This window comes from Ciona intestinalis, chromosome 3 (genome assembly GCF_000224145.3).
Source record: "Ciona intestinalis chromosome 3, KH, whole genome shotgun sequence".
NCBI lineage: Eukaryota > Metazoa > Chordata > Ascidiacea > Phlebobranchia > Cionidae > Ciona > Ciona intestinalis.
The window spans coordinates 5,166,936-5,182,628 of NC_020168.2; the positions used below are offsets into that span (position 1 = coordinate 5,166,936).

Below are 15,693 nucleotides of genomic sequence, written 5' to 3' on the forward strand. Positions count from 1 at the left end.
TGAGTTATGTTTATTATTTAGTCCTGACTTGATCGATTACGATTCACTGAAGAAATCAAATGCGATGCACAATCTTCAAAATGCTTTTAACGTGGCTGAACAACAACTTGGTCTCACTAAACTTCTTGACCCAGAAGGTAATCTTTTTTACTTCTTTAGTTTTGGAGTTTTTGATATAAGCCCATAAAGTTCATTGCTTTTTGCTTGTGTGTTATATACTTTGGGTTTGCACTGTGGGTGCAGTTGTTGTCTGAGTTTAAATAATTCATGGTGTTTTAAAAGGTCCAACGTGGTCTTTGCTTCTGTTTAATTCAATGCTTCTTTAAATAGACTTAGACCGTTTTTGTTTTCTTTCTCCAAACCTTAAGTTTAGTTTATAATAAAAAGTTTATGTAATGTTAAAATCTCCCCCAAAATGAACTGTTATATTAGCTAGCAATAAATTTTATATGAATTTACATAGGAAACCTCATTGATTAATATGGTAAATGGCTGAATGCAATATACTTAAATCTGTAACTATTTTTATGAAACTTTCACGCTCTTTAATAGAAAGTTCAAATACACAGGTGGTCGTGTCATATTATACAGAAAACACACAATATTGTACAAAAACACTCAACTTTAAACAAAAAAACACAGGATTTTATACAAAAATCACACAGTACTATACAAAAATCACACAATATTATACAAAAATCGCACAAAATTATACAAATTTTATTGTTATTTAAAAATATACTTTACCCACCATGGCAGATATTGTTGTGGAGCGACCCGACGAGAAATCAATAATCACATACGTGGTCACTTATTATCATTACTTCTCTAAGATGAAAGCCATTGCTGTGGAAGGGAAGAGAATTGGAAAGGTACAACATTTGAATTCATATTACACATGTGTTTATGAATGATCGTAACTTACTTCATACTCGCGTGGCCTGAAAACGATTTAGTTCCTACACAGTTGTTCTGTTTCATACACATTATGTCAGCTTAAAAGTTACCCTGTATGTAACTTTGTGGGAGATTGTTTTTTGGTGTTATATAAAATGGCTAGATCATATCTCTCCATTTATAACCAACCGTAATATTGTTTTATTACTTTATAAAGTTGTATACAACGCTGCAGTGAAAATACTTTACATCCCAACTGTTGCTTCTATTGATAAAGTGCAGTTATTGATTATTCTTTCCCTTACAGAAACAAAATAGAATGCTCTAATTCTCAGATTTGGCTGTGCTTTGATTTAAAGTTATACACTACAGTCTATCCACTTTGTACAAATAAACATACATCAAAACGAAATGCTGTAAAATGATTTTAACTCCCATAGACCTAGGGCAGCATTCAAGAACAAGAATAAAACCGATAAACGGGCAGGCTCTTTCCTAAATCTCAGGTCCCATGGCATATAACGCTGCAGGACCTCACCTACGTAGATTAGATTTTCATATAAATTTTACGACTACCCAGGTGCTCGACAGTGCATTGGAGAGCAACAAGATGGTTGAAAAATATGACACTCTCGCATCAGACTTGTTAGAATGGATCGAACAAACAATTGAAATATTAAATGACAGAACTTTTTCCAACTCCCTTACTGGTAAGATATGTTTGTTGGTTGCTATTTAATGAACAATGGACAAAAAAGGCAAAATATTCTAAATTCATTTGTAATGGTACAGAGGGCTTATAAGTGTGTGCATTTGTTTAATCATTTGGTTATAGGCCTAATAATTGTAAATTTGCAACTTTTGGGGGATTTAGACAATATTTGATTTTAAAAACTATATGTTTTACAATTATGGTTTTGATGTTAAAAAAAATTCTGAATGCTTTACATGAAAATAATATTGAGGTGACCATTTTCAAAAATGTTTATTTCAAAAAATCTAATTATGTAAATTCTGCACCATGTTATAGACATGTACAATTTAACATTGATGTGAACTACAAAAACCTATATTCCCACCCCCAGGTGTAAGTGCACAGCTGACAGCGTTCAATAATTATCGCACCGCTGAAAAACCTCAGAAGTTTGAGGAGAAAGGAAACTTGGAGGTCCTCCTCTTCACTCTTCAGAGCAAGATGAGGGCAAATAATCAAAAGCCTTACATGCCCAAGGAAGGAAAGCTTGTGTCAGATATCAACAAGGTTTGTTTCTTACTATATGTTTTAGTAATGTTTTTAAAGCTTTTTGGTCCATTGGAATGCATAATGGACAATGGTACTAGTACTAGTATCTATTTATAAAACAATTTGTATCTTGTTTTTGTGCCTTTATTCATGAAAAATCAGTAATTGTTTTTTGTTACACAACATGTTAATAGTAAATTTTGGGGTTGTTAGAATTATGCTTGTAATGCATATTCGTAAAATACTTTCTAAAAATGCCCATATTCTATACTGTAACAATCTTATTCTTTCTAGGCTTGGGAAAAACTTGAGAAAGCTGAGCACGGTCGTGAACTTGCAATACGTAATGAGCTCATTCGACAAGAACGTCTGGAACACCTCGCTAGTAGGTTTGATCGAAAAGCAGCCATGCGTGAAACTTGGTTAAGTGAAAACCAGAAGCTAGTGACGCAGGTGAGATTTTTATGATATTTCTATCGTTGTAGCTAATGAACAAAAATAGTGAAATGTGTAAATTGTTGGTTTTTAATGAATTTTATTCTTTTTGTTGCTGTCAAGTAAGATTTGAATAGATTTTTTTACTTACATTTTAGTGTTCTATTTATACTTATTGTTTTAAAGGTCATAGTCAAAAAATGTTAATTAAAATGCCTAAAATGTAATTTTTCTTTAATTTTGATAAGTAATATAATAATCAATGGTTTGTCAATTGGTCATAGTTCACCTAGTTCATAAACATGATTCATATTTATTTGTTTTTGTTACTCATCAATCTAACTCATTAAATATGTTTATTTGATCACAATACAAACTATTGTTTATAACAATGACTTTTATTTTGCACGCAAGGAATTTGAAAAATCATGGGTAGGTTAAAGCATGGTCAACTGTTGTTTTATGTTTAATATTTTACCTCTTATAAAATAAGTTAAATTAAGTTTGGTCCAACTACCGCCTTCTTTACTCTTTATCCGGATGTGACCCCTTTTTTAACATTTTTTTGTCAAGCGATTTTTTGCCCTTGGAGCTTCTTAGTATAAAAAGCAAATTAAAATAAAAAATAATAATAAAAAAAGTTGAAAACAGCAGATTAAAATCGAAATAGGCACACAGCAACTATTTGGTGTATTGTAGTTTAAATAATTTTATTAAAACTTGTCCAAAACTTAAGATTTGTTTATAAATGTTCAAAGGTAATTGGGCCATGATGTGTAAATGTTCGTTCAGTTGAATTCAGTTATTATTTTATTTTTTCATATCAACTTTTACCAAAAAATTTCTGATAAAAGTATTTTTCGTTTGCATGAATAGTATTGTACCTATGTTGTATTATTGGGTTACAGTTTTTGTTTCCTTTTCTTTGTTCAATACTTCTACTAAACAAATATCCTACAAGCCTGTGCAAAATCTATGTTCCTGAAAGTAGTAGATCGAAGAAAGTTGAAATTCTTACCTAACTGACAGCATGTCTATGAAATGAAATATGGAAATGTTACATTAGTGTATAACTAAAGACCTAAAGTACAACCAATGTTATTCAAAATTGGAGCAAATGATATGTCATATAATAATACTATGTGTTTTTTATACTTATCGGAATAACTTTTGCAGCTAAAACACATTCGTTTTTTTATGATATTTGTATCAATTATTACAGTTTTTTTGTGAGGTTCATGGCAATTCCAACCCAAAATACCTGTTGTTTATTGCCTGAAGACTTTACCCACATAGAAAAATATAGGCAGTAAAACACACATAATTTTTTAACACTAAATACATATTACTTTTAAACATGTTTTAAATTGACCAACAAATCTTTCTTTACATCTCTTATCCATGTTCTTTAATTCACCTTCCTCTTCCTCCAGGATAACTTTGGAGGCGATCTTCCAGCAGTGGAGGCAGCCACGAAGAAGCACGAAGCGATTGAAACCGATGTAAAAGCATACGAGGAGCGAGTACAAGCTGTGGTGGATGTAGCGAGTGAATTACAAAGGGAGGATTACCATGACATCAAACGTGTTAATGAGAGGTATAAGAGCTGGTATTTTCTATGTGGACTGGTTTATGTCACGGTCTTAATTTAATTTTAGTATTTTTAAGTACGATATAGAATATTTTTAAAAAAAATCCTAATTCTACAGATAGGAAATAATACTTGTACTAGTTCTAAACAGGCAGAATGTCAATTTGATATGCAATTAAAATTGTTCTAGTCCAAAGCATACATTTACAGAATACCTCAAATGACATCAAAGTGTTGCAAACTAATGAAAAATGTGCATAAAGTTAGAACAATTTTACATTTTGATTCTGAAACTTTTAATATTTTTTTTTCATTTCATCATTACAGAAAAGACAATGTTCTTCAACTGTGGGAATATTTGCTTGAGTTGTTACAAGGTCGAAGGTCAAGATTGGAACTAAATGTTCGTCTGCAACAAATGTTTGAGGAAATGATGTCGTTACTTGATTGGATGGATGATATGAAGGTACTTTGTTTTTTCTATTGTTCCAATTTAACAGAATGTAGAATTTTGTCATTATTGTTAAATTTTGTTTGACTCTTATCAGATTGCATATCCTAGATTTTGTTTATTTTTTTGAATTTTTAATTTATAAACTGTGACAATTTTTGTTCCAAATTATTTTGTTATCAACTAAACTTTGTTACATAGGGCCAACTTGCGAATGAGGATTTAGGCCAACACTTGATGGGGGTAGAGGATATATTACAGAAACACATGTTGTTGGAACAAGACATCACAGTGCATGGGGATAGGGTGAAAGCAATTGAAAATCAAAGTCAAGAATTCTTGCAACCCACAGATGGTAAGACAGTGTTACATTTTATATGTCAAATTGTTTTAACAATTTATGTTCATTATATTTACATGTTAAAAAAAATGAAACAATATCTTGTATCATTAGAAACAGAAAGAGAAAAAGTTTTAAAATAAACCATCTGTTAATGTTCCAATATCTGTTAAACATCAAAAGTTATTTCACAATTTAAACCTTTTAATTAAAACAGTTAGTTGTTGGTCTGTTTGCAATCTGGTTCATTCTTATTTTTTTTTAGTTAAAACAGACTTTTTTCTTACCTACATACCTAAAATTTGCAAGTACGTATTTTTATATGTCAAACTTATATTATATACTTTTCCTCATTTTAGAATATTCTGCGTGCGAACCATCTGCAGTTGAAGACAAAGTGACCGGTGTACGCACAGCATATGATGAACTATGCAAGCAAGCAGCAGATAGAGGGGCAAAACTTGATGAGTCGCGTCGTATGCATCATTTCTTTGCCACCATGGCTGAGGAAGTAGCATGGGTGAAAGAGAAGGAACAACTTCTTAACTCTGATGATCTTGGAAGGGACCTCACAAGTGTTCATTCACTTCTTACTAAACAAAAGGTGGGGCTTGTAGATTACTGGAATGGAAATTTTCTGTATTTTTTATTTTGTTTGTAAATTTGATGCCAAATTGTGCACAGAAGTGACAGAACTACAAAGATAATTTCTAAATTGACATGAAATTTTTGTCCTACATAAGTTTATGAATAACTATTTGTCTTTCAATTTCCTGCAGCAATTACCATTCCAAATTATTTAGAGGGGCATATATCTAAAATTATAACATTTGACCATTTGAAAATTGCATTTGTTCCGAAATTACCCATTTTCTTCTCATATATATAGCAAATGCAACAACCATTTTATATCATAACAATTTATCAAGTTTTTTTGTTTCTGTAAACAATATTCTGTTATATACATATTAAAAAAAATTTTTTTATTAAAACAATTATTTTTTTATTTATTTATTTTGCTCCACCAGGCATTGGAAGATGAAATGAAAGGACGTAAAGCGATGCTCGCGAACACCATCTCTGTGGGTGAGGACTTGATCAAGGAGGATCATTTTGCATCCGAGGACATCCAGAAGCACATCTCGGACATCAATGAACAATGGGAGAACTTGGAGCAGTTAGCTGATGGAAGAAATGAGTTGCTCAAGGAAGCAAACAAACTTTACCAGGTGTGAATATGTGCTCTGCCATCTTGGGTATCTTTTACCACTTTAAAGTTATATTTTGGGTAATTTTTTTTTTTCTGGTTATTCACAAATACTAGAATACTAGATAATGTGTTTGTACATTGTTAGATCTAGTGGCTAAATGTTTATCATCTTTATATATGATCGAAATTTTAAATGTGGTTTTATTCAAATTTTAACGGGCTGGTGCTTGACCTTGAACGAATTTATTCAAAAGTTTCATTGAACATAACATAATCAAAAGTATTTTTGTACAAATTTTAAAATACTTTATAAATTTAATCACAAACTCACAATCTCACATATGTGATTAGTTTTACGCTGATGCTGATGACGTAGACACATGGTTGGTTGATACGCTTCGTATCGTATCTACTGATGATTGTGGTAGGGATGAACCTTCAGTGCAATCTCTACTCAAGAAACATGCACAGGTCAATATCGTTTATTGTAATGATCATTTTGTTTAATTAGCTGGCTTATGAAAACAATGATTTTTTCCTATGTTTTAGAATTTACACTTTCCAAAGTACTTTCAGTTTAAGTTGAAAATTGAGCTATTTTAACCGTTATTTAGTAGATAAACGCTTGTTTAATAAAAAACAACTTCATTTTACATTAAAACTGATACCTGGTACTCTAATTATAAATACAAAGACATTTGACCTTAAAATATCTATCTTTCCCCATATAATCAAACACAACCACAGGTTCAAGATGAATTGAAGGAATACGAACGAGCTATCAAAGCTTTACACGATGAGGTAGGATACAAAAAATCTTAAATTTAAATTTTTACATAATCTTAATTTAACTTTCTGTATATATTCCTAACAGAGGCATGTAGAACCTTTTGACATTTTGCATAATGAATTTTAATCTTTACTCTTAATTTAATATTCTTTTTTTCTTTGTATTCCTTATTTCCAATACAACATTTTAATGACGAATTGCCTATTGAATTTATGTCAAATTTGTTACAGGCTGATGGATTAAATGAGAAAGACCGTGAATCCGTTGAAGTTCAAGAACGATTACGAAACGTGGATACTCAGTACAAAGAACTTCTTGACTTTGCAAAGTTAAGAAAGGAGAAGCTTATTGATGCAAGGTAAGGTTTATTTATACATTGGACAAAGGTTTTAGTGATTTTGGGTATAAAAGCTGAGCGGGCCTTTTATTTAATTATTGCTAAATTATAGCAATAGGCTTACCTGCAGTAACACCAGTGTTTTTCAATGGTCTCGAAGACACATGGTATGTTTTTTTCAGTAGGCATTCTTATATGACAAAGTATTTGCATTTTTACCAGTCTTGGCCCAAATTGTGGTAACATTGTTCATTTATCTATTTTTTCCTTCCAAAAAGATTGTTGTTTTTTTGCAGGGCATTATAGCAGGGCATTCTTGACCCAAATTGAGGTAACATTGTTCATTTATCCTTTTTTTGCAGAGCATTATACAAATTCTATGGCGAAGCTGATGCAGTGTTGGCTTGGATTGGCGAGAAGGAACAAGTTTTACAAAATATGTTGATTCCTGATAATATTGAAGATATGGAACTTGTACAACATAGATTTGAAGGTATGATATGTTTAAACACAACTCAGATGCACAGGGAATACTTCTTTAGGGCCTAATCAACTTAAAGAGGTCTTATTCCATTCATTAAAAGAACATTATGAATGTTGTGGCTATCATTTGCACTTTTACTTACATAGATGCATTACTCCTTTAAGCAGTTAACGAGATTTAATAAAAATTCCATTGCCAACTTTTTACAGAAAAGGGACCGTGTTTTACATACAGTAGGGTGGGAAAATGGGACACCTTTTCATTTAGTTTTCTCTTTCCATTTGGTAGTAAACAAAGAACATTCAATGAATTATAAAACCGTATCCTCACGACTTCCACAGACCGTTGTTAATTGTGTAAAACACGATCAGGATATTTGAATATTATGTTCTAAAGGTGTCCTATCTTTTCCCACCCTACTATATAATTATGTTTAACATCAACCTAGCTTTACAATTCTATTAATTATCTATTCACCATTCCTAACTCTCCCCAGGTTACGAGAACGAGGTGAACAAACTTGCCCCACAAGTTGCAGTGGTGAACCATATGGGGCGTGGGCTTGTACAAACACAACATCCTAATGCAGATGATGTGGCAGAAAAACAAAACGAAATGAATGTCAGGTAAGGGATCAGTTACATGTATGTCAGAAAAAAATGTCAAGAAAATGTAAAAATAAATTTTTTTTATAGTCATTTGAAGTAAAATATTTTGTAAATATTTTCTGTTCAATATGTTTGTTAACTGTACAAATTGGTCGCTGTCAATGTATTGTCACTATTTTTTTTATGGAAAACATTTTTAAGAATTTTTTAGCCACTCACAGTATAAAAGACTGTTTCTGTTTTTAATATTTATTTGTTTAATATGTTAGTTCACTATAAAAAGTGGCTGTTTTTTGAAAAATTTGACAGAATACTAAATATTAAATCTTTAAACAGATTTTTTTCTTGAGAGCAAAATTTTAAAACACTTCTTTTCAGATGGAACGCGTTAAGAGCATTACTTGAGGAAAGACGTGAAGTTTTATCTTCAGCGAAAGGGTTGCATGGATTCAAACTTGAATGTGAGGAAACCGAGGGCTGGATTAAAGATAAAGCAAGAGTCCTCGCAGCCGGAGCCGAGGATCAGCTCACGGATCGAGATCTTGCAGGAGTCGTTGCTCTTCAGAGGAAGCTTTCGAGCATGGAACGTGATCTTGCTGCTATACAAGTATGTAAAGTGTGGTTGTGTATGTTTGTGTAATGTATCTATGGTTATGTAATAGATCATTTAAGAGTGTTTGTAGATAAACCTCTTGTATTACCACAGAACATAATTTTCTTCTAATGTTGTTTTAAATTTGTATTTGTTTTGTCATTTTGCAAACACATGGTGTATAATTAGTTAACATTTTTTAAACAAAAAGAATTTTCTAGCAGTTAAGTTTCAAGTTTGCAAAAAAATGATAATAAGTTTGAAAATTTCATTTTTTTTAACAATTTTAAGTTTCAGTTCAACAATTAAAACAAATAGTAAGTTTAGTTGTTTTCATTATATTTTAATTGTTTTCTTCATCTAGGCAAAATTGGACAACTTGCGAGATGAAGCTGAGCGTTTATCAAACGAGCATCCAGAGGAAGCGGATGAGATCAGGAGCAAGTTTGAGCAGATGGAGAAGGTTTGGCAGGAGTTGAGAGACATGTTAAGGAAGAGAGAGGACTCACTTGGAGAGGCGGGGAATCTTCAGAAGTTCCTTCGAGATCTTGATCGATTCCAGGTAATTAAACGTTGTAATTTGTCAAGTTTTTGGTAATATTATAAAATTATTAGTTTGGTTTAATCTAAACACTTCACTGATTTGTTACTTACCAGGCATGGCTATCAACCACACAAACCACGATAGCATCTGAAGACATGCCACAATCTCTACCAGAAGCTGAGAAACTTCTTCAACAGCATCAAGCTATTAAACTCGAGATTGACAACTATGAGGTGAAAATGCAAATTTTTTTTTATTTAACACGAGGGCTAAATGACAACTAAGATAGCTTTTGATAGTGACAGAACTAGCATGGTAGATGGTTAACTCAAAAATTTCAACACTGTATTTAGAATTTATTACAGTCATTAAGACCAAATCTGTTTATGAAATAGTGCATATATTTATTAAGTTTGAGCCTATATGCTTTCTCTACAAAATTTTAAATAAAAAGTTATTTGACCGCATTTTTTTCCACATTTAGGCTGATTACGAAGAAATCAAGAAAACTGGAGCGCAAGTTACTGCTGGTCGTGAAGATGAATCTCAATACATGTTCCTTGGACAGAGGTTGCAAGCTCTTGACCAGGGTTGGGACGAGCTGCAGAAAATGTGGGAAAACCGAAACCATTTCCTTAAAGAAGCGAAAGAATATCAAGCGTTCATTCGTGACTGCAAACAGGTAAAATAGCAATTTATCACATGTGTTTGTTTTTAAAATGCTTAACAAATGTTTTAAACACTTAAGTTACAAAAGTGTTTAAACTTCTTTTGGTAGTAATACCAGTGATCTTAGAATTTATGCCAGAATTGTTATCAGATTTATATCACAAATTTTTATATTTATTTTGTAATTTTTAATATTTATTTTGAGGTGCTTTATTTTAGATTATGCTTTTATCGGGTTTTAATATTTATTGGGTTTTAATATTAATAATGTTTAAGTTAGATTTTTAATTTGATTTTTTTTCAGGCGGAACAAATTCTCACCAACCAGGAGTACGCTCTAGAGACCGCTCGTCGCTCCTCTGCGGCTGCTACGACTCCTGACTCCGCTGAGGAAGTCCTGAAGAAGCACGAGGCATTTGTTGCAACGATGGCAAGCGGAGACGAGAGGATCGAGTCCGTCCTCCGCGATGCAGAGAAGCTTTCTGATGAAGAGACAAGTCATCATGCTGCAGATCGGATCAAGGAGCGAGCTGAGAAGATCGCAGAAAGAAGAGCGAAGAATAAAGAGGAGGCAGAGGAGGTTTCAGCAATGCTCCGGGTACAAATCATATATTTTTTAATTAAATTGGAAAAAAAGCTTCTGAAATTGCTATGGCTAGGTTTTGAGATAAAAAAACAATTGAGTAACGTTAAAACCTTGACTTTTCATGCAGGAGAATCTAGCAATGCAGAAGTTTGTAGCTGACTGTGATGAACTGAGTGAATGGGTGAATGAGAAGATGTTGACGGCTAAAGATGCCACGTATGATGATGCAAGGAACCTTCACTCTAAGTGGCAGAAACATCAAGTATGTTAAAACCTGGGTTACTAATATATGCAAATGAAAAATGTAACTGTTATGGAAATAGTCAAAGCTGTTGTTTTGTTGTTATACGAACCTGGGGTGGCAAGGTGTGCAGGCCTACCCTTGAATTTTCTAGACTGCATTAATCAGTTAACATTACAACCAAAAAATCAGACTTGTTTCATAGAAATGTGTGTGGTGTCTATTCCTGTCTTCTCTGCATTTTAAAAAGTTGGCGCCTATGAACAGAATACAATACATTGGATTTGATTTTTGTCAGTTACATTTCCTGTAGCGCCTGATTCTAACTTTTTCGTTTTATTTTGAAGGCATTTGCAGCCGAGTTGTCAGCCAACAAAGATCGGTTGGAGAGACTTGAAGAAGAAGGTTCGTCACTTACAGAATCGAAACCTGAATGGGGAGAACAAATAGAGACCAGACTTGATGATTTACGAAAGCACTGGCTGGCGCTAGAGAGTTGCACTAAAACAAAGGAGAAAACTCTTTTCGAAGCTCACAAAGCCGAACTTTTTTCACAAGTAATGTGCTTTCCCAAATTTTTTTTTTTAATCAATTAAAAAAACAGAAGTGCTTCATTGAATATAGTTGCCCCAATTTTTTTTTATTTTATATTTAATTAAAACTATATTTATTAAACGTTTTTAGGCATTTCTTTTCATTTAAGAACATATTTGTTTTATTACTCTTTTAAGGAATTTGTTTAGTATATATTCTGTTTTTTTATCAATATCTTTCATCCAGACATGTGAAGATCTTGAGAAGTTTGCATCACAAATGGAGGAGCAACTCAACTCCGATGATGTTGGAAAAGATCTCGCCAGTGTTAATGTCCTCCTCAAAGATCATCTTGCTCATCAGGATGAAATCGAAGTCCGGAAACAGGAGGTGCAAGAACTTGAGAGTCAAGGTTAGAATATGAAAACTATTTCACTGTAATTTTATTAAATCAGCAAATGTAAGGTATTTATTGGTAATGTTTATTAATTTATTTAATAACAACTTTGTTAGAGATTTATGTTTTTTAATTTTTGAAAAAATGCAACAAATGTTTTCTGTGGATTTTAGGTCAATTTGGACCTGATTATATAATTTCGAGATAATTTTAAAAGTCAAATTTTTGTTTTTCTTTTATTTTGTCTAATGACGAAATTTTAAAATTTATATTTTCCTCCTTATTCATCACGTTCCAACATCCAGCTGATGTCCTGAAGTCCGAGGGAGACGAGGATGTTGATACGATGAACGAGGAGCGAGCAAAGATCAAACGGAGGATCCAGGATCTGGATGAACCTCTTGAGAAGAGGAAGAATGCTCTTGATAACAGCAAACAACTCCATCAGTTTTACAGGTAGGTTTTTGATATGATAAGAATATCTAAAAATTTGCCAATTTTTTTACCTGAAATTGTTAGTTGATTCATGGCGAAATTTTTTTTTAAATAAATTAAAAACAGTTAAAATGTCTAAAACAACAATTTGGTTTTCCTTGGTAATTTACTGTGTATTCCATATGGGTGAAAATAAGGTCTTAGGTTTGCAATGGGACTTGCACTTGCGGTTTAGCCCAGAGCTGGCCCATTATAACTTACTAGCTATATTTTGTTTATATTAAGTCACAGTTTTTCAATACTTCTGTTATTACACAGAGATGTACAAGATGAGAAATTATGGATTGATGAGAAAATCCCACAAGCTACTTCTAATGAGCTTGGTAGCTCCTTGCAGGAAGTTCAAGCTTTACAGAAGAAACATCAGGTAAGTCAATATTGCTAAAGAGATGATTATTAAAAAAAGCATTCAAATGACTTGGTTAATAGTATTTTTACACTAATGTGGTTTGGTGTGGCATGAAATTATTTTAAAAGATCAAATTTGTGTAGGTGTCAAAAAGGGCACTTTTTTTAATTAGATTTTTTATTCAAACTAGAATTTGTGTTTTTTTTCATTTTTATTTATTTTTTTATTTTGTATGATTTATTTTTATATTTAAATGTTTTAACTTCCAGGCTTTACGAGGTGAACTCACGGCACACGAGCCACTAGTGGTCGCTGTATGCGATCGTGGGGTAGCCATGGCAACCGAGGACAATCCTAATGTAGATAAAATAAATGAAAAGTGTCATGAACTGCAGGAGAAGTGGGACAGGTGGGGGCTCTAATTCATTTGGTTGTTTGGTCATTTTTGTGTATTTACCTTTCATCAGTGTAAATGACATCATATTTTTCGACTTGTTGCACCCTTAGTATGCTTTTTCATTTTAATCATACTTTTTTACTTTATCATACTATTTCGCGATGTTGTTTGTTATACGCCCGGATAAATGACCTTGAAATGCCATTACGCAAGTAAATTTCAACATCTTGATGCAGATTACTTGAGGATGCAGATGAGAGAAAAGGAAAGTTAACTGAAGCGGAAAACGCTCAACAATATTTCTTCGATGCTGATGAAGCAGTTGCGTGGATGGAGGAACAAGAACTTTACATGATGTCCGAGGAAAAAGCTAAGGTTGGATTTGAGTTTTGTTTGTGTTGGTGAATCTTAAAATATAGCATTCATCATCAGAAGTGTTTTAGGAATTTCTTTTTTATGGTATTTTCATCTGTGTTGTTTTAATTACCTTGATCTTCGTTACTCTTTTCAAAAGAAAGAAATAAAATTCAAGTGGTATGTTAGACCTTGGAATCAAGGCTAAGTTGGTTCATTACTCATTAAACATATGTCATAGTATTTGTCATTAAAATAACTTAAAACATAAAATTGTCATGTTATGCCACTGACAAAACTCAGTTTAAAGTAACAATTTGATAAAATATTCATAAAACATTCTAAAGGTATGATATACTGCAGCATATACATATCACTTAAAGTAGACCAACGTCTAACGTCTAAATAAAATCTTCCCAATTAAAATCTCTTGCATCTTCCAGGACTCTCAAGGAGCAACAAAGATGTTGAAGAAACATCAAGCACAAGAGCAAAGCATCGATGATTATGCCGACACCATTCAACAACTTTCAAAGACATGTCGTGATCTATGTGACCAAGAACACCCAGAAAGGTAAAGAATAATATATACAGGATATGGCCTGGTTGATAGGTTTATGTATGTGTAGTGTTTACTGCAAGATCAGATACTTTTGTTATTTTGTATTAATGACAAATCTCCTGGCGGGATGTGTCAAAATACCTTACCCTACAAAACATTCTGCTGCTTTTGTGTGTTGAAACACACCAGAAAATCTGTGTTTTCTGCACGTGTGTTTCTGCCTATGCTCATTTTTTTTGGTGTCTGGTAATAGGCCAACTCTGACCTAAATCCCAATGGCATGACTCTCTTTAGGACTTCACCAACATACAATATAAGATAAATATCAAATTTACAGCGAGCAACTATCAGTGCGGCAACAACAAGTCGACCGAACTTACGCGGGACTCAAAGATCTTGCGGAGGAGAGGAGGATGAAGTTGAGGGAGAGATGCGATCTCTTCCGTTTATCTCGGGACATTGATGATCTGGAGCAATGGATCGCTCAGCGGGAAACGGTTGCCGCATCACAGGAGCAAGGGCAGGACTTTGATCATGTTTCAGTAAGTTTTTGTTGGTTTTTAATATGTTTATGATATAGTGGTTTTGTAATGCTAAAGAAATTATTGAAACATAAATTTGAATTTGTATATTATACAGCTTAATTTGAATTGGAATTCCTTTATTTAAAGTTTAATTTTTGAATTAAATTTTAAAATTTAAGATGTAGTTCGGACTAGCAAATTGTAGTAAATAATTTCTAATTATTTATGATTCAAAACTTAAGAATTGTGGTTGTAAGAAGATTAATTTTATTTTGATTTATTATATTAAAAACAAAGATGGAATTTTTATTCCTCTTCTGCAGATGTTGCAAGATCAGTTCAATGACTTCCGACGAGACACGATCAAGACCGGGGAGGAAAGAGTCGCTGATGCGATCCGGATGTCTGACGAACTCATCGATGCTGGCCACACGGATGCGCCAGAGATCGCAAACTGGAAAGACACGATAAGCGAGGCTTGGGCCGATCTGCTCGAGCTTATCGACACCAGAGTTGAGGTGGGTGCTTTGTTTCTTATATATTTTATTATTTTTTACAGTTTGCATGCCTGTTTAATTTTCAACTTAATAAACAGTTTTATGCAATAAGACCAAAATGTTATTGTTTTTGTGGGAGTAAAAAAATATACCATGTACGGATGCATTTAAATAAGTGCTAAGTAAATCATTTATCAGATGTTAGTACTGTAACTATTTCTTACTGGTGGTCATGAAATGCACAGAGTAGCCCGAACACAACATTTTATCTGTTAAAATTTACGTGATTCGCTCACTTCTAGTTTAAATTATCCAAACACCATTTACCAGATGCTTGCTGCTGCATATGCTCTCCACAAATTCCATTATGATGGAGCTGAGATCCTTGCAAGGATCCAGGAGAAGAGACAGGAAGTTCCTGATGAACTTGGACGAGACCACGATGCTGTGGAAAACTTCCAGCGTGAACATGATATATTTGCTCAGGATATCAAAGCTATCGGACTACAGGTAAAAACTTCTTTTTCCTTTCTTTTATTTTAAGTTTAAATGTCTAAGGTTTAACT

General features: G+C 32.9%; 1 protein-coding gene across 7 annotated transcripts in view; it reads left to right on the forward strand.

Moving 5' to 3' along the window:
• Positions 1–15,693, forward strand: part of LOC100183466 (spectrin beta chain, non-erythrocytic 1) — a 37,869-nt gene that overhangs the window by 15,034 nt on the left and 7,142 nt on the right. For 5 of the 7 annotated variants that reach the window (XM_018811258.2, XM_026833684.1, XM_018811261.2 and 2 more), the window contains 32 exons: positions 22–137; positions 760–872; positions 1,478–1,607; positions 1,983–2,158; positions 2,435–2,593; positions 2,990–3,007; positions 4,009–4,172; positions 4,494–4,632; positions 4,819–4,972; positions 5,317–5,561; positions 5,986–6,186; positions 6,519–6,638; positions 6,915–6,968; positions 7,188–7,315; positions 7,657–7,787; positions 8,275–8,404; positions 8,765–8,993; positions 9,343–9,540; positions 9,636–9,755; positions 10,007–10,204; positions 10,496–10,789; positions 10,905–11,039; positions 11,366–11,575; positions 11,799–11,964; positions 12,255–12,405; positions 12,703–12,811; positions 13,063–13,202; positions 13,427–13,565; positions 13,988–14,118; positions 14,444–14,648; positions 14,954–15,148; positions 15,458–15,637. In XM_018811258.2, the coding sequence (XP_018666803.1) occupies positions 22–137; positions 760–872; positions 1,478–1,607; positions 1,983–2,158; positions 2,435–2,593; positions 2,990–3,007; positions 4,009–4,172; positions 4,494–4,632; positions 4,819–4,972; positions 5,317–5,561; positions 5,986–6,186; positions 6,519–6,638; positions 6,915–6,968; positions 7,188–7,315; positions 7,657–7,787; positions 8,275–8,404; positions 8,765–8,993; positions 9,343–9,540; positions 9,636–9,755; positions 10,007–10,204; positions 10,496–10,789; positions 10,905–11,039; positions 11,366–11,575; positions 11,799–11,964; positions 12,255–12,405; positions 12,703–12,811; positions 13,063–13,202; positions 13,427–13,565; positions 13,988–14,118; positions 14,444–14,648; positions 14,954–15,148; positions 15,458–15,637 (4,978 nt within the window). The remainder of the gene's footprint in view (positions 1–21; positions 138–759; positions 873–1,477; positions 1,608–1,982; positions 2,159–2,434; positions 2,594–2,989; positions 3,008–4,008; positions 4,173–4,493; positions 4,633–4,818; positions 4,973–5,316; positions 5,562–5,985; positions 6,187–6,518; positions 6,639–6,914; positions 6,969–7,187; positions 7,316–7,656; positions 7,788–8,274; positions 8,405–8,764; positions 8,994–9,342; positions 9,541–9,635; positions 9,756–10,006; positions 10,205–10,495; positions 10,790–10,904; positions 11,040–11,365; positions 11,576–11,798; positions 11,965–12,254; positions 12,406–12,702; positions 12,812–13,062; positions 13,203–13,426; positions 13,566–13,987; positions 14,119–14,443; positions 14,649–14,953; positions 15,149–15,457; positions 15,638–15,693) is intronic. The other 2 variants (XM_026833685.1, XM_026833687.1) reach the window with 1 other exon arrangement.